General features: G+C 36.8%; 1 protein-coding gene across 1 annotated transcript in view; it reads left to right on the top strand.

Moving 5' to 3' along the window:
* Positions 1 to 16254, top strand: part of KLHL14 (kelch like family member 14) — a 98447-nt gene extending 82193 nt beyond the window's left edge. Inside the window, exons 5-9 of the mRNA XM_025365389.1 lie at positions 2646 to 2724; positions 9540 to 9730; positions 9812 to 9970; positions 12818 to 12975; positions 15354 to 16254. Coding sequence (XP_025221174.1) covers positions 2646 to 2724; positions 9540 to 9730; positions 9812 to 9970; positions 12818 to 12975; positions 15354 to 15494 — 728 coding nt within the window. The 3' untranslated portion in view covers positions 15495 to 16254. The remainder of the gene's footprint in view (positions 1 to 2645; positions 2725 to 9539; positions 9731 to 9811; positions 9971 to 12817; positions 12976 to 15353) is intronic.
* The last annotated feature ends 2661 nt before the right edge of the window (positions 16255 to 18915 follow it).

Raw genomic sequence — 18915 nt, 5'->3', positions numbered from 1 at the left:
CCTCTGTATTTGCCTGGCAATACTAGTCCTGGTTAAACCTAACCCTCTTCCCTCTCTCCCCTGCCCCTGAGCAACTAAATGTGGATAGAGAAAACCACACAGCCAAACTGGCAACTACTCAGCTCCACTAAATTTCTGTGGTCAATGCACCTTTCTACCCTCCAAGGTAACTATTTCATTCCTCAGTCTTTTCAAATGCCTCCTTCTTCAAAGTCACCATCCTCACTCTCAGTTGATGACCTTACTTTTTAATTCAATAGAAGCACTCAGAAGATAAACTCTTCATTTTGCTACCTCCAATCTATTCACTTATTTCCGTTGCAACTTATATATTCTGTCTTCCCCCTATTATTGTTTCTGCCCCAATCCTAAAGTCTATTCCTCATTCCTTCTTGCCTGCTCAGGACTTTCCAGTGTGCCCGAACTTTAAAAACAACCAAACAAACCTTCCTTCAAGGCTGCATCCTCCAGTTACAACCTTCTTTCTATTGCAAAAGTCCTAAGAAGCAGTGCCTATCCTCTTACCTCCACTTTCTTACATCTTAGTCTTTCCTGAGTAGTCTGCACTCAGGCTTTCATCCCCTCTGGTCCACTGAAGCAATGCCTGTCGAGGCCACAAGCAACCTTCATGCTGCCAAATCCCATAGTCACCTCTCAGCTGCTCACCTCCCTTCCTTTGAAACACTATTTGCTTTCAAAATACCACACCTTTCCCCCTATTTCTGAGCATTCTTTTCCTTTGTCGGTTTTGCTTCTTCTATTCCAGGGCTCACTCTGAGGACCCATTGTCTTTCATTTTCATATACTCTCCATAAATGGTTTCACTCAACCCTATGGTTTTAAATAACTCTGGACTAATGACTCCAAAATTTGCACCCATAGCCGCATTTAGCCAGTGGCCTACCAGACACTTCCTGTTTGAGATCCTATAGGTCTCCCAAGGTTAATTCCAAAACAGAGCTCATAACTTCTCTTCCCAACTCCCGAGCTACTCCTCCTTGGTGTTCCCCACCTCAGCAAATTGCATAACCTTCCATTCAATTATTCAGGCTAAAAACCTAACAGTCATCCTGAATGACTCACTTTTTCTCATACCAATGTTCAAGCCCGCAGGAAATTTTATTTGGCTATGCCTGCACAACAGATTTAAAACTCAACCATTTCTCACCACCTCCACCTTCATTCAAGCCACCACAGCTCTTACCTTGATGATTGCAGTGGCCTCCTGACAGTTCCCCTCTTCCACAGTGGCCCCCCTATAGTCTACTCTTTACACAGCAGCCAGCGTGATAGATTAGACTGTTTTTCACTTGCTCAACACTCTCCAGTGACTTGCTATTGTCCTTATAACAAAATATAAAATCCTGCATCAGCCCCCAAGGCACACTATGTTCTGGCCCTTGACCCCTTTCTGACCTCTGTCCAGTCACCCCAGCATTCTTGCTGTTTTTGAACTTACTGCCACCCAGAGACTTAATTCTTTCCCGCCCCTTTGCCTGAGAGGCTCATTCTGTAGATATTTGCATGACTTGCAAAAGACGTCTGTGAGCAGGCGACTCTCCTACTTAAGCTGGCCTCCCTTTATCATTCCTGGCTTCACTTTTTAATAGCATTCATCACTACTTGATATTATACGTTTGTTTATTCATTTATAAGGATACGGACTATGTCTATCTTGCATACCAAAGTATTTCCAGAGTCTAGAACACATAAAACACACAGTAGGTGCTAGGTGCTTGATATATATTTGTACAGGTAATAATTGTGTTGGGCGGACACTTCCATGTTGAGTACATGCACACACACTCACACACCCCTATCTGTTCAGTCCTGTAGTGAAGTTTGGTACCCATCTCTCAATGTTTAGTTACACATATATAAATAAAGGCAGACTTAGAGTTAAGGCTTCAAGTCCTCTAGATGATTATCATCTCAGGTGCTACACAGAGAATGTAATATATTATTTTGCTTCCATTTCTTGTCTTGTGTATAAAATAAGATTCATTTTAATACTTTGGAGGCATTACCATGCTTCTCAGGCTCAACAGAGGGGATAAGCTAGTTAAGCAGCTCGGAGGACTCATGTTTCCCATTTCAGCACATACACCTGTGTATATGTCACAGCAACTGTGCTTCCCCCAAATACACACACAGAACTTACATGGTGTGTGTGGAACAAAACTAACTTTCCCAATCAGGCTCTTTTTGTAGTGGCTGCTATTATTGAACAGAGAGAATCCCCCTGATAGAGAGGCCGTGCACATGTGAGTGGAACTGATAATTTACAGACAATAACTTACTGTGTTTAAAGCATTAAAACACCAATAACACCCCAGATATTTTTATCCTAACACTGTAATAAAAGCCAGTTTGGTAAATATAGTTGCTTTGATTCTTGTGGTTGATTTAGTTTTATCCTAACTCATTGCAAAAACAGAAGAAGGAAAGAGAAGGAAAGAGGAAAAACACTTGAGGCGGCACATTTATTTTTCCATTGACTCGTCGCCTGTGCTGTGGTAGGCATTCCCTCTACTTAATTCATCTATTTGTTAAACCTGAGAACAGAGACGTCTTATAAAATACTACTATATGTGCAAATCAGCAAAAGAATCTCAGTTTTAAATGTCTCAAATATATTTTTACAGGCAAACACAGTACAAATTTTGTCAGCCGTTATGATCCTCGATTTAACAGCTGGATTCAACTTCCACCCATGCAAGAAAGGTAAGTGTTTATTTCTTGCACCTGAAATGTTTGTGACGGCTTTATAGGGGGCATGGGTGCTAGGTGATTTTTCATGAGAAGGAATGATAAACAGAGTCAATGAAAGACATATGAGGCAAAATACAAAACTTGGCCTAGCCAATTTACATGACCTTCCTTGTTAATTCAATAGAGAAAAATAAGTCAACTATTTGTCCTAATGTAGGAAGAAAAAAAAATGTGTGACTTGTCTTTCTTGATTATATTGATTGGCATTTTGCAAACAGAGCTAAAATTTCTCTGGCTATATCCCTCTTTTTGGTGATAATATATTTAAACCCTAAAATTGAAATATAAAACACTATACTTGCAATGATGTGCATTTTGGTACAGACATTTCAATACTCAATATTAAATTATGTAATATTAAATTCAATATTCAATATTAAAATTCAATATTTAAATATTAGACATTTAGATAATTAGATATGAAATATTGAAATTTAAGATTTCAATAGTAAATTTTGTCTTGTTTACATTTACCTCCCCAAATGTCTTTGAATCCATACATTCAAGAACAAGTCATTTGTTAGGTTTGAAAAAAAATTAGTCTTCCAACGTGTCATCTCATTTTTTGCATACAGAGTAGTTAGTTATCTCAGCCAAGTCTCCTGGCTACCAAAGGACAAGATGGCTACTATATTTACACATAGTTTGTCTCTCCTAGCTGTTCCTCAGGCATGACACCATGTCTTTATCTGCATATGCAAATTCACAGCCTAGATTTTGAACACTTGGTTCTTTTCAAATAATATCTAGACATCCTCTTGAGCAAATTCTCCAGTGTGATAGACAGTAAGCTGCATCCTATTGCCTCTTCAGCATGCACTTTGGGAGGCCAAGGCGGGTGGATCATGAAGTCAGGAGTTCATGACCAACCTGGCCAACACGGTGAAACCCCGTCTCTACTAAAAAATACCAAAAAAAAAAAAAACAAAAAAATAGGCGGGCGCAATGGCAGGCGCCTGTAATCCTAGCTACTTGGGAGACTGAGGCAGGAGAATCGCTTGAACTCAGAGGGCGGAGGTTGCAGTGAGCCTAGATCGCGCCACTACACTCCAGCCCGGGCAACAGAGTGAGACTCCATCTCAAAAAAAAAGGAATCATCAGCATTCTTTCTCTTTTCTATTTCTTACATGATCTCTCACCTGAATATCTCTCTTTTTATAACATTCAAGTAGATTACCCTGAGATTAAATTGGATTCTTAATCCTAAATTCCAAGCTAAAAGAAATTTTCATACAATACCATTTATTGAAAAATGTACTTATTGCAGCAAGACAGCATGAATCCATGCTCTAATGAAACTCAAGACCTAACTTTCTACTCTATATACAGGTAAATACATTAAAACTCCCTTAGAAGACTAAAGGCTATACAGTGAAAATGATAAGGCATGATACATTAAGGACCACAGACACTTTTAGGAATGTCTAGTTCAAAGGTACCTGAGGAAATAATTCTAAGTCAATTAATAGTTTGACCAACTTAATGAATCTGAAGCTTCCTGGTATCTTCCTGCAGTGCACCCTGTTTCTCTCTTTTGGAGGTTATTTCCTGGTTGCTGTTATTACAGCTGCATCACTTTGCCCTTTAATCAAAACTATTCCAAAAAGTTTTACTTAAAACACAACTATCAATACATGTTTGAAATGTCATCATCTCATCACCGCGGACCCCTTTGCTGGGGGCTGTACACCATGATAATTAACCTTCATGCCTTCGGCTTGGGAGGCATAACTCACGTCGTGGTCAATTATCCCACTGTAGAGCCCCTAAGGATGGGAAGTATTGCTGCAAAACCTAATTAGTAATTTTTTTGAAAATGTGTATTGTTTACTTGATAGTCTGTAATGACTTCCTCTGAGGCACTATGGCCTATCATGGCAGGGTCCTACTTAGACAATTTTTAGCAGCTCATTGACCTGATAAAAAGACCTGCCATGGTCTGTCGGCGCCCGGCAGCCACCGTTGACAGGATGGACTGTTCAACGTTTCTTTCTAAGTCATTATGGTATATCATGTCACGTCCCTAGTAAAAGAAGTTTTTTTTTTAGATTTAGAACAATCAACTCGATAGACCAAATAAAGAGCTCCTTACAGCACTGAGTGGGAAAAGGCAGATCTCACAAATGCCCCGTCAATCTTGCAGCTCCATCTCTCCTATGGGCTGGTTGACCCAGGCAACAATCCATAACTTAAAATGAAATTTTTCTGTCGTTGCCAAGTTTCCATTCAAAATAGCAAGTACAATCAGTTACTAGTGTAGATTAATTGGTGGTTTTAAAAAAAAGAGGAAAAAGAATCTAGAAATATATGAGACACTCTTCAGATCAGAAAAGTTGCTTAAAACATTTAGTTAATTTTATATTGTGTAGATCATGAATGAAACCGGAAGTTCCTGTCTACCCCCTTCCCTTATGCTGCTACCAAACTGCTGAAAAATTATTATGCTGAGAAATCACCAAACCAATTGAGAATACTGAAAACACATTGTAAGCCACCTCCGGGGTAACCTACCCTTACAGAGCTGTGCTTGCTATTTTGAATGGAAGCTTGGTAACGATAGAAAAATTTCATTTTAAGTTATAGATTGTTGCCTGGGTCAACCAGCCCACAGGAGAGATGGAGCTGCAAGATTGACGGGGCATTTGTGAGATCTGCCTTTTCCCACTCAGTGCTGACAGATTGAGTCCCAGGATACCCTACCTAGCCAACCCTTCCAAAAGAATAGAGAAAAAGTGCAGAACGCCTTCCCAGTTTAGCAGGGAAATGGGCCCATGGCCTTCAGACTCACTCAACCGTGAGTCGGCTCATGAATTGCATACCTGCTGGCTATGAATTTACTGTCAGAAATGAATAGATGGAAATATAAATTTAAATGTAGTGCCAATGAATTGTTTTGCTCTCAGATTTAGAATTTAATTCTTCAGTAAGGAGAGGAAAAATTAAAAACTTGGATCAGTAGAAATGCTTTGGTAACTTAATTTTTTTTTCAGTAAAACCTGACATTTGAAGTATTATTCTTATGGAGATCTTACCCCCTAGCTAATCTAAAAAAAATAGAAGAAAAAGCAGTTTGGGAAGCGTTAAGAACAAAGCCTGTATTTCACAGAGTAAATAAAAGACAAGAATTTCATATGTCAAAAAAATGCGCCAATGTTTAAATATTTTGTTTCTAGTAATATTTTGTGTTACAAGAAACGATGGGAGACAATATTCTTTTTAACATATCCATTGTTTTTAATCCAATGACAAAAGTCAAAACTTCAAGCTGGGTAAGGATATAGTAATCCAATCTCATGCTTTAGGATATAAACTGACAACTCTAAGGGCCAGAAAGAACTTGTAAAGATCTGTAAAATAAGCTGGGTTTAAAGTATATTTGTATGATTATTAATCTTTTTAAAACTTATCTCACAAATACTGAATATTGCTTCTGGCAGTGGGGGCAGGGGAGGCTGAAGGAGGGAGAGATGAACAATTCGAAATAGAAACAGTGTAATCCCACTAAAAAATCTTTAACAATCTTGAACTTACTTTCCTCTCAAAATAAAATAGCCTAAACCTTGTATGTTCTTCATGTGGCGAAGAGGGGCAGGGAGCATTGTCAAGAGAGACCTGATATGGTAAGATTTTAGCCTAGAGCAAAAGTTCACAGTTGCTGGCAGACCATTAACAATTAGGTTTCTAAAATGCATTTCAGGAACTCTCACTTTGGGCACGCAAGGGAATAAGTCAAAGATTCAGAATCTTTACTGTTGGAATTTCTACCTAAAAATGCACTTTTCCTCAGGAAGTGAAACCTGCTGATTTTTTCCCATTTAGATCCTAACAGTGACACTGTGTGGATAAAGCTAGGAGTACACACGGAGTGTCACATGAAGAACGCCTTGGCTAGAAAATAGAGCAGGTTCTGACAGGCTGACCAGGTGTCACGGTGAGGAAGGAACCAGACCATAAAAAGTGAAAAAACTGAATTTTAGACAAGAAAATGAGTTCACCAAAGGGAGATCTTCCTCTTATTCTCCAAAATCTAAACTCAGTTACATAGAAGGTTTTCATACTAATTGGCATCTTTTCTTCTAAACTAATGCTGCACAGAACTCACCATGACCAGCTTACAACCCATATAGTCCCAATTCTTTAAAGATGGCCCATTAGTGAAAAAGAAAATGTACTGCTTCAGAGGCCCCTAGACCTACTGTAGAATCACATGGAAGAAGTATACCGAACTACCCTAGTGTCAATGGTGGAAAAAAAAATATGTGTTACTTTAGGACGGATTTTTGTAGACATGTGTCAGTCTTTTCAATGAAACACTTAAACTTGAAAAGGTAAACGTACTAGTAGAATAACTTTGACCTATCATATTCAGTGAGAAAGTAACTGAAGTCTGGTTGAGGAAATAGAAGGAATCAGTAGTTTATCTGTATGCACTTAATTTTGCAACTGCTTTGAAATCTTATTTTATATTTAGATGAGTTTTTAGTCCCTCATACCAGAAAAATCTCAATTTTTTTAAGATCAGAAATCCCTTTGATGATCACATTTAAAAGCTGCCTCTGGCCAGGTGCGGTGGCTCACGCCTATAATCCCAGCACTTTGGGAGGCCAAGGCGGGCTGATCACAAGGTCAGGAGATTGAGACCATCCTGGCTAACACGGTGAAACCCCATCTCTACTAAAAATACAAAAAATTAGCCGGGCGCAGTGGCGGGCGCCTGTAGTTCCAGCTACTCGGGAGGCTGAGGCAGGAGAATGGCGTGAACCCGGGAGGCAGAGCTTGCCCACTGCACTCCAGCCTGGGCTACAAAGCTTGACTGTCTCAAAAAAAAAAAGCTTCCCCCCAAAAATGCACATGTGCAAAAACATCTATCTACAGCATTTTATTACAATTTCAGAGCCTCACGAACCCCACAGAAGACATGGACCCAGTTAAGTCTTTACTTTATGAAATCTGACTCATCTTCTCTTTATTTTATTCCTACTTTTCTCCCTACCACTGTTTTCATTATTGTTGTTCATCATCTTTCTGAATTATCCAAGGCACATATTTCCTTCAAATATATCAAGAAAATCTAGAAAAAAACCAAACATAGCTAAAATACTGCTCTAAAATTATCAATGATGTCTATTAGGATAATTTCAGGACTATTAAAAAATGAATACATTACCATCCATAACAAATATCATGCCTGTATGGTAACAAATCATCTAAACAAATATTAAAGAATTTAGTTGTCACTTAAACATTATTCGGAAACGTTTACATGCAAACATCTTGATGGTCAATTTTTAAAAACCTTTTATCCGGGTAATATTAACTGACAGTTCCTGAACATGAACAAAATGCTGGACACTATGACAAGCACTTATATGTATTTGCCAATAGCCCTGTGAGAAAGAGACCATTATCGTCCCCATGTTCCAGATGAGAACCTGAGGCTGAGAGGGGTTGGGTGACATGTCAAAGGCCACACACCTAATACGTCATCTAGCCAGGCAGTCTTACTCAGGAAGCCAAATCGTTAATCACCATGCTACACACTACCTCCTAAATGTTTTGGTACTTCCTAAACACAACCTGGAAAATCTCGAAGCAACATGTTTACTTGATAAAAACCTGTAGCACTCCTTGTCTTGCAATCGACATTGCACAAGAATCTTGGCATCTATCTTAATAGAGATCATTAATTCATTAAATATAAACTACATTATCTGAGGGACATGGCACTTAACAGTTTATACTTATTCAATATTGGATCACATGTGTTCCTTGTGAAGTATATTATTCCAGTAGTATCAGTGAAAAAAAGAAGCAAACAGCCAAAAGCTTGCTTAAAGTTTCAAACTAGTCATCTTAACTCCCAATTTTTGGCTGCTATTTGAACGTTATTCTCCCTGAGCTCCCATATTTTATTACTTGCCAAGTTTTACATTTTCTAACTTTAAAATATCTTTTGCATCACCCCTTTCCATTTCTTCTACTACAGCTCTAATTCAGGTCCTCAGTATCTTCAAATCTCACTCCTAAATGATGGCATATCTTAGGATTGTTCTGTCTACAGTCCTTCCAACACAGCTTGTATCTTTTGCTCTGATGGCATAATGGGATAATATAGTCAATAGCCTCTCTTAAAAAGGGACTTAAAATATCTTATAGCCTTTTAAGAATCAACACAAAAAACTACTTAGATGAAATTCCTGTAACTGGTTATATAAGTACAAAATTTGAACTTTATATGAAGTTCACAAAAGTTATTCTATTTGTAGTAGTACTAAGGGTAAAAAAAAGTGATAATTGAAGAAAAATTTTGATGATGTAGTTCTCTTATAAATTGGGAACAATGACCCTTGAAGGACCATAAAGAAAGTGAATGTCAAGATAATTTATTATTGTTACATTATCTACTTCATTTTTCACTTTGTCTTACAGAGCTACGATATCCTCACAAGGTACCGAATATCCCAAATATTAATGAACACTTAACAGTGTATAAAAAGCAAGATAAAAAGGGCTGAAACAAAGAGTTGGTGAATTTCTCCCCTACTATTACTTTAATGTCAAGAATATTAACCAGAAAGGGCAATACATATGATTACTGTAGAAGGTCTCAGACTTACAAGGTATATGTGTAATTTTTAAAGATTTGCAACCCTTTCTGAAGCAGAATGCACCCCTTTTCCTGACTACCTGGGTGGTGCTTACCTTATTTCAAAAGGTAACATTTCACAGCTCCTCTTGTGATTTACTGTGGGTTGTTTTCATTGTAGAAGAGCCAGTTTCTATGCATGTCGGTTGGACAAACATTTATACGTTATTGGCGGAAGGAATGAAACTGGCTACTTGTCCAGCGTGGAGTGCTATAACCTAGAAACAAATGAATGGCGCTATGTGTCCTCTTTGCCACAGCCTCTGGCGGCTCATGCGGGAGCAGTGCACAATGGGAAAATATACATTTCAGGCGAGTAATTCCTCCACTTTTTGTTACAAAGTTCAGTTCCAAAGCACTCTCTTGACTTCTACGTCTATGTTTATTTCACAGGGGGTGTACACAATGGAGAATATGTCCCATGGCTATATTGCTATGACCCAGTAATGGATGTCTGGGCTCGAAAACAAGATATGAACACAAAACGCGCAATTCACACTTTGGCTGTAATGAATGATCGCTTGTATGCAATTGGAGGAAATCATTTGAAAGGTCTTTTTTTTGTTGTTTTGTTTTTTAGTCACAATAACATTTGCATCTCATATTTCTTGCTAAGGGGGTTTCTCCTTAGATAATGATAGTTAACCAAGTAAAAAACATGTTGATCTAATAAAATCTACTCTGTGTAAATTGGCAGTACCCTTGAGCAAGCATTTATTTTGGCTTTTCTGCAGATAGGATTATTTTTTAGTTACCATACACATAAAAGAAATGAATAATGATGTCTACAGAAAATAAGAAACAGGAGCATTAATAACTGAAGAGCACAAACAATTTGTTGTAACAATGAATTCACTGAAATACATTATTTCTTATCACCAAAGTGGTAGTAATGAATTTTTTCCAGAAAATTGTTTTTTGCAATAATCATAAAGAGCTTTAGTCATAAGTGCACAAAGCTAACGTGATTTTTTAAAAGGTAATATTTATCAGATTTTTGTGTCTAAATTTAGAATTTTTTAAGAATTGAACAGCAAACCACTTATGATTATCAAATTCTGTTGCTTTTTTCAATAAAAATCTTAAGGCATAGCATTTTCAGAGATATGTTTTGGCACCTTTCCTGCCCCAGATATGTATGTGACTGCAACTTTTTGTAGTGTATGTGTACATATATAACATTATGTGCATGCATGTAACACTGAATGTGACAGGAAAACAGAGAGACCGATGATATCGAGAACATTATTGAACTGCTTTGGGCCTCAGTTTCCTCATCTGAAGATGAAGAAACTGCTCTATGATCTCTAAAATCTCCTTCAGCTCTGTTAGTCTATGTTCCCTGAAATTGAGCTAAATGGGAAACAGGCTATCTAAGGATGGTAGATAACACACATGTGTGCATTTATTTTTTAATAGTATATATATCTTTTTAGATGGTTTAGACCTAGATGTTTTTTCTATTTTCCTAATACATGTTTACCTGTAAATGTAATAAAGTCTGAACACGTGTAATTTTTACGTAGATACTTCCAAGTTCGTGTTCATTCAGTCAAGTTCATGTTCAGAAATGCCAATAGCCTAGTGCATATCTGCTGCTCAGCTTAAGTGCTCTCTCCAGTGGGAAAAGATTTTATTTACTACTGTGACTCTTCCCTTTTTATTCTTTATCTCTTTCGATGGTGCTCTTTCATTTCAAGTCACACACCCATTCCTTTATGTCAACATGTTTTATATTAACTTTGTATCCTTTTATGTTAAAATGTGATTTCTTTTCATTTCTTCTGCACAAGATATTGTCTAAATGCTCTAGGATCTTCTAACATTTAAGGTTGGGTTTGGACAGAAAGACTCAGGTAATGACAATCTAAATGAGAAATAGTGCACACACATCAAAACTGGGTTAGCTCAAGGAGGCATCATGGTGAGCATAGGATATAGACATTGCATCTAAGCCTGGGTTTGATTCTAGTTATGCACATTCTAGCTGTGTGGTCTCACTCAAGATGCTTAACCTCATGTCTGTAAAGGAGGGATAATTAATCTTGCCTTTGTGGTTTCTATGAGGATTACAGTCCCCATGTATAACATTGGTACAGAGAAGGCATATATATCTTCAAATTATGCCTCCAAGGTCAGAACCTGGAATTTGCCCAAGTGCCCATTCTAAGTGTATATGTTTCAAAAATCATCATCAATAATCTTAATGGTAAAGGAAAGGAATATACTCTGGAGTTGCAGTGAGTACATTGTTCTGTTGTTCCACCATCTATGTGATTTATTTTCTGTAGGAAGTTAGTAACCGAAATAACCTGTCTACCTCTTCAAGACCAAAATTTCTCCACTTTTTGATTCATCTTCTCAATTATTTTAAAGAATCCGGTATGTTGGTTACTTTAAAATACACACTGTGATTGTCAGCTAGCAAATATCCATAGCCTGCATTTAACTACAGGAAAAAATAAAATAAATAAAAACATTAAGGGTTTGATCTGCTTGGTGAGTATGAAGCTCCCACTAGGTATTTCTCACCCTTTAAATTAAAGGCAGGGCTCCCGTAGAGTCCAGGAACTTAAGTTGTTCTCAGTGACCTAGGTACTGCCCCAGACACTGGGAACCCTATCAGAAGCGGTAGGAGAAGCTCTTCAGTGAAAGGTACTCAGCCTCCTAATCTAAACCTTGATTCTTGGTAAATATTAGAAACCATTTACATCATCGGAGTTGTTTATAAACATAGTCAAATTGTGAAAAAGGTAAAAGATGCTGAACAACATATTTTTAATTTATCAAAACATTCTGAGAGAGTTAAGTATTCATTTGAGAAAAAGCAATACAATTTAGTATGCAAGAGTCTGAGTTCTGAAGCCTCTCCCGGATTCAAATCTCAACCTGTCTACTTACTGACTTGTGACTTAACTCAAGTAATTGACTTTCTCTGTCCCCAAGTTCCCTTATCTATAAAATGAAAGTAAGGACAGGGACTATCTCATAGAATGATGGAAGGGATTAAATGAGTTCATTTAAATAAAGTCCTTAGAAAAGAAAACTAGCATATTGTAAGTGCCCTGTAAAATGCTTGCTTAAACTATTATTTTAAACCTTTATTAATAAGGTTTTAATAAACCATATTAATAAGATCTATCCACATATAATCAACCTTTACTAATGACATCTGCTCAGGTATTCTTGCTTTGAAGTAATCTAAAACAACTAGAGTTTCTTTGGGGTTTTTTAGGTCTTTCTGACATTTCTCCCAATCTCAGTGAATTTATGCTTTTGTATCTTCAAAACCATAATTATCTATTTTGGCTTGAGACCTGTTTTTAAAAGAAGGCCTAGCATTGAATTGGGACCCTGAGCATTTATTATTTTGTTGTTCCACTTTGTTCTGTCACTTAGGTTTCTCCCACCTTGATGTAATGCTTGTGGAATGCTATGACCCGAAAGGTGACCAGTGGAATATACTGCAAACTCCCATTTTGGAGGGTCGAAGCGGCCCTGGCTGTGCAGTGCTTGATGACAGCATTTACCTTGTGGGAGGCTACAGCTGGAGTATGGTATGTGTCCACATTTACTGCATGCTCCTTTATTTTGTTTGTGCTTACTTTTTCTGTATCCTTCCAAATGTGTTATCTTCCACACATGTACCTTTTAAGAGTATCATACTTACACACAAGCAGTCAGTTGCTTTAGGCAGTAAAATAGGATCAGCCTGGTGGCTGCTGAACTGGCTTGCTGGCTGATCAACAGCATGACAAGGTGCGGCAGGTCTCTTTCTCTCCTATCTCTATGATCTTGTGATTCTGGCTTCCCAACTAAAAGTCAAACTGAGGTGATTTTACAAATGGTCTGCAGTTCATTAAGAGAGTCTGAAAGGTTTCTGACTGGTAAGGCATGAAAAATGGAAATTCATTCTCCAATATTCATGAAGTCTATTTAGGATGTGTGATTTGCCATTGATTTTTCCCCTTATTTCCCCTCTTTATCATGAAATTTTCTAAACATACACAAAAATCGAGATTAGAATGGGCCCTCATTAACCCATCATTCAGCTTCAACATCCATCAACATTTTGCCACACTTCATCTATCCCCTCTTTTAAAATCTTTGGCTCAGGCAATATGAAGTAGATCCCAGATGTCATATCATTTCACCCTAAATGCTTCAGTATTTACCTTTTAAAAAACGTTAACTTGCGTAAATACATTCTCCAAAATATTAACAATAATTCATTTATAACCATTTTTATATTCAGGTATTTGCCACTGACTTAAAAAAAAAAGATGTGTTTTTCAAATTGACATATCCAAATCAGGATCCAACAAATCTTTCTTATATTTCATCATTATTTCTCTTATCTCTCTTGCAATCTAGAACATTACCCAGCCTCTTTTTGTTTCATGCCATTGACTTTTTGACAAAAGAGGGTCAGTTATACAGAATACCCTACATTCTGAAATTGGTTAATGACTTCCTTGTGGAGTCATTTGAAATAGTCCTTCTTCTGCATATTTTCTAGAGACTGGAAGTTAGAGATAAGGGCATAATTAAATTCAGCTTTTTTCTTTTTCCTTTTTTTATTTCCTTTGCTAACTTCTTTCTTCTTTTTTAGCAAGAATACCTGAGAAGGTGGCTTTGTAGTTCAAATTACAGTACATCAGGAGACACATCGGGTCTAGCAGATTACATATTCACTTTTAAAATGATGAACATTTGTATATTTTCCTAATTACCTGTGTTAGTTTTATAAGATTAATTTGGTGGTTTTAATAATATTATTTAGTTTTATTTGTTTTGCCTCTAACAAGATTGTGACATAATGTTTTGGGGAGCTTTAAAACATTATTAGTTATATGTAGGCAAATATGTATTGACATATGTAACTAGATATTCATGTATGCACTTGTTTGCTTGTACAAATTGTTAGCTGCAAGAATATATACATTTGGAAGTAGACATTGGGGCATTTTCAAAAAAATAATTATTAGATTGGTTGGCTTTTCTGTTTGTTTCCTATGATAAAGACAAAGCTGCCTTGGTTTGGGGAGGGAAATGTTACACAAGCACTAGCCTCTAAAGTTGACAAAGAAAACAAGATTAAGGACATTTTATTTCTCATGTGGCCTCTTGAATATAAATAAATCAATATATGAGAAAGTTGACAAACTTTCTTGTCCAGTTTACTTCAAACTGGTTTTCAATCCGAGCTCTGATTCTTCACAGTAGCAAAATAAAAATGGAAAAGTGAGACAACAATCTGAAATATCATTGTCTTAACTATTTGAATGTTTAAAGTAAATTTGTTCTTTTTTTTTTTTAAACTTAAACCAGCTGGATAACTTCTATTTTTAGTATATTATTTTTATTTATTTATTTATCTATTTATTTATTTAAGCCAGGATCTTACTCTGTTGCCTAGGCTGGAGTACAGTGGCATGATCAGAGCTCACTGTAACCACAATCCTCCTGTCCTAGCCTCCCAAGCAGCTGGGACTACAGATGTGTACTATCAGGTCCAATTTGTTTTTATCTTTTTTGGTGTGTATGCAGAGATGAGGTCTTGCTATGTTGCCCAGACTGGTCTCAAACCCCTGGGCTCAAGTGATCCTCTCACCCTCCCTACCAAAGCTCTGTAATCACAGGCATGAGCCACTGGGCCCAGCCAATTTAGGATTTGTTGAGCATCCAGGATCCTCTAGGTATTTATTTGACTTTTATTGTTAGTCACACACACAAAATTTTTTTAAAATTTTGTCAATCTTACCTTTTACCTTGGAATAGAACAGTTTAAAATCCATTGCTTTCATTTGGAATTATTTAGCAAGAACGGAGAACAGATATTTTCTTTTCAATATATTAATAAATGTGCTCAGTAACATTGCCGCTGCACTTCTCTGACTTCTTTCTCTAAATGCTCCCTCCTCTGTCATTACAGGGGGCCTACAAGTCATCTACAATATGCTATTGTCCAGAGAAAGGAACCTGGACAGAACTCGAAGGAGATGTAGCAGAACCGTTGGCAGGCCCTGCCTGTGTGACAGTTATTCTGCCCTCTTGTGTGCCATACAATAAATAACACCAGGAAACTCTGGAATGAACGGTATCACATTCTAGGAAGCGATGGCACGTGACATCACTATTATAATAGGAACAATGCATTCTAATGGTACAACTGCCAAAACCCACCCCTGGTTTCTGATGATTTATAAGTAACTACAAAAGGAAGAGACCTGTTCTTGAACATATACTGTGTCTGTAACCCAGATCGCACCAAACTTCCTGTGGTGACAGACTCTTCCATTTCAGACTGGTTTTAACTTATCCCAGCTTTACAAAAACTCTTCATGTGAATCTTAACTTTCAAAAGGAGAAAGATAAAATACAGAAGACTGGCCCCAGAGAGACCTGAGATCAGTATTGTGCATTGTAGTCTACCTGCATGTGATCTATGTTGACATTTCGGGGATATTGTGTTCAAGAATGATTCCAAATTTGAGCCAGCAAAATATACTGCATTACAGAAATTGCCACTTGATTCTGTATTCTTAACCTTTGGCTACTTCACAGACTCCATTGGCAACACTGTTATTGAAAATCATATAAGATTAAAGAGAGGCATTTTCGTTTCTATACAACTTCATTTCATACACCTTCTGCCCTTATAGCACCTCATGGGATCAGAAAAGAGAAACATGTTGGCTCTTGTAATAAATGCTTTCTACCCTAGGTTCTAAGCTAGACAATGTCATCATTTCTGTATCCTCAATTTTATCTGAAAGATTAAAACAAAACACATTATGTCACTATTCAGTTCATGGAGGTTGTGCTTTTTCCTAACATGTTATTTACTTCAAAAGACAGGATTGACAAATTCAGTCACATACTATTTTAGAGATTCTGTTATATGATATGTCTGACCCAAATTTAATCCATAATAAAAAAAAATGAGAGATTGTTTTCAGGAATTCAGGGATGAAAAGAAAGAATAATTTCTGTTAAGTACAATTCCAGTTGTCTTTCTGTTTCTAAAACACAGAACTTACAAGAGCCACAGGAGCCAATTATAGCACCTGACAAAATACTTCTCCTCTTCCTCACCTTTGGGTGGCTCTAGACACTTGACTTACGATCGTTATTCCCCCAATTCATCATATTTTGTTTGTTATCACCAGAGATGCTTGAACTCAGTTAAGCGAGCAATTGCTAGTTGTCTTGAGGAGCATGAGGAATTCAGGAGCAGAAGGTCAGGATAGCATGAGATAGTATCAGTGTGGCCAACCAAAAGGACAAAACTGACAGGAATGCACATTCGATTTTCACGCCCTTCAGAGCTTGAACAACAACTTTAGGAGTAAATAAAAGCCTAAAATATTTTTTAACCATCCAGAGATGGCGTTGAATCCTTCAACAAATGTGTCATTCAAAACAATAATTAGGGAAATCCCACAGATGAAAAATGCCTTGGTGATAAGCTTTCATGGCAGAGCATGTCAAGATAAATGGGTATACTGGAATCCAATGCCGTTTCTACAGTAAAGTGCAATCTTCATTGTTTTTGTATTTATTTGTATGTTCAGATCCAAAGGATCCGTTGTAAAAATATATATATAAATATATGTATATCCAGTGCAATCAACTTTCATTTCTTTTTCCTTGATATGAGTATATAGAAAGAAAAGTTACAGTACTCTGTGGGAAAATCTCAGCTGACATCATGAATAGAACGAGGTCTGTTTCAGAACCTTTTGTTGTCAACTGTCACTGTTTCTTCCAAAAGTCACAGTTTATACAAGAACATTTGCTTTCCTTAGACTTGTTCTGAATTTTATTTTTTATTTCTTGCCAAAATAAATAAAAGCATTTATGAGAACTATAAGTAAAGCTTTCTGTATTTCAGAAAGACATAAGTTACTAGAAAGTGAAAAGTGAATAAATAAGTCACAGAGAATGTAAATTTTGTACAGTATTAGAATGTGTAAATGAAGCTTGCTTGGAAGGGGAAAACTTTAAATAAAAACTTTATGTACTAATTCAACTGTCTCTCATATCCTACTTACATAGCATATGTATAAATCTCTACATTAAACTGTTTGAAGGTTAGTGATATGTAAATGCCTAAATATTTTCATTCTGAAGCTATGATTTACAAGTGTATTTGGCTTTCTCACAATATGTAAATGTATACAGTATGGACAGTGCTAAAATTATGGAATACTTCTGGAAAATGTTGTCAGTTAAAAATCATATGGAATCTGATGTTTTCACTACAAGGGTGTTACAATAAGACATAACTTACCTGAGATCAAATAACTAAATATTTACACACATTATTAGAAGTACCATATGTGTTAACAAATACTTTTTAAAGGATAATGAATCACACATTTTATTAAATCAATGATCAAATACACAGTATTTAATTTTATTCTCTTTTAAAGATCTGATGAAGTGGTTGTACAGGGCAATTAAAGGGGCTATGGGAGACATAGGGGGAACTAAGGCTTGTAGGTGAGGGTAGTAACTGGGCAACCTTCCAGGCAAAGAGCTATGTAAGATCAGGAGCTAGGCTCGGAAGCCTGTAGCTGGGGGAAATTTACTTTAATGCTTCCCAGCCAAATCTATCATTAGTGATGATTAAATTAAAGGATCTTTTGATCCTCCCTAGTATTCCACAAGAAAGAGTAATGGAGTTTCTTTCTCCTTCCATTGGATCTTCTCCTCCACATACTAGAGTAGCACACTGAAAGAAGACCCGTCTCCTGAGCCAATGGCTAGTTGCTGAAGTGCTTCTCCAAATCCCCTGAAATACCCAAGGCTCCAGTGCTGACTAAATATCATGAGATGTTAAGAAGACATGCTTATCTTTTCCCTAATCTCAAGAAACCACCTACTTGGTGTCCCTCGGTAGACGGTACTTTCATGTTTTATATTTAGTTAGTTAATACTTGAAGGAATTTTGGGTAAAGTGGAAATATACTAAGGGGGCAAAAAAAGATATTTTTTCTAAGAATACGTCTTAAAACTGGCTAAAACTACAGACCAGATTTTTTAAATTAATTAAGCTGGGTCTGTGAGCTTGAAATTAGTGTCTGCATTTGTTCTATCCTAGTCAGTCAGACTCATATTTTCCCAGCTCTTTGACACTTATATCACTTAACAAACTATATCATTATCAACATGGTAAGTATCAAGTATTCACTGAATATATCCCAAAGGGCATCATTATAAATGCCAGATTTCTGATTAAACTTAATTCTTCAGGTCAAAAGAGTTTTAAAAAACAAATAAATAAGCTAAAATAGGATTAGTAAAGCACACCGAAGCCAACTCATACATACTGATGAGAACCTCGATAGACTGAGTTCTCACAGAAAGGACTGATCATGACTGATCATGCCTGACTTTCTAGAAGCACCTAACATTGAGGATATGAAAACTTCGGTGGGAAATATTATGCCAGTAAGAAGCAGCAGAAGGGTCTATGGAGGAATAAAATA

The sequence above is a fragment of the Theropithecus gelada genome, chromosome 18 (genome assembly GCF_003255815.1).
Source record: "Theropithecus gelada isolate Dixy chromosome 18, Tgel_1.0, whole genome shotgun sequence".
NCBI lineage: Eukaryota > Metazoa > Chordata > Mammalia > Primates > Cercopithecidae > Theropithecus > Theropithecus gelada.
The sequence above is the reverse complement of the archived record's forward strand: the minus strand, read 5'-3'. Positions and strand labels throughout refer to the sequence as shown.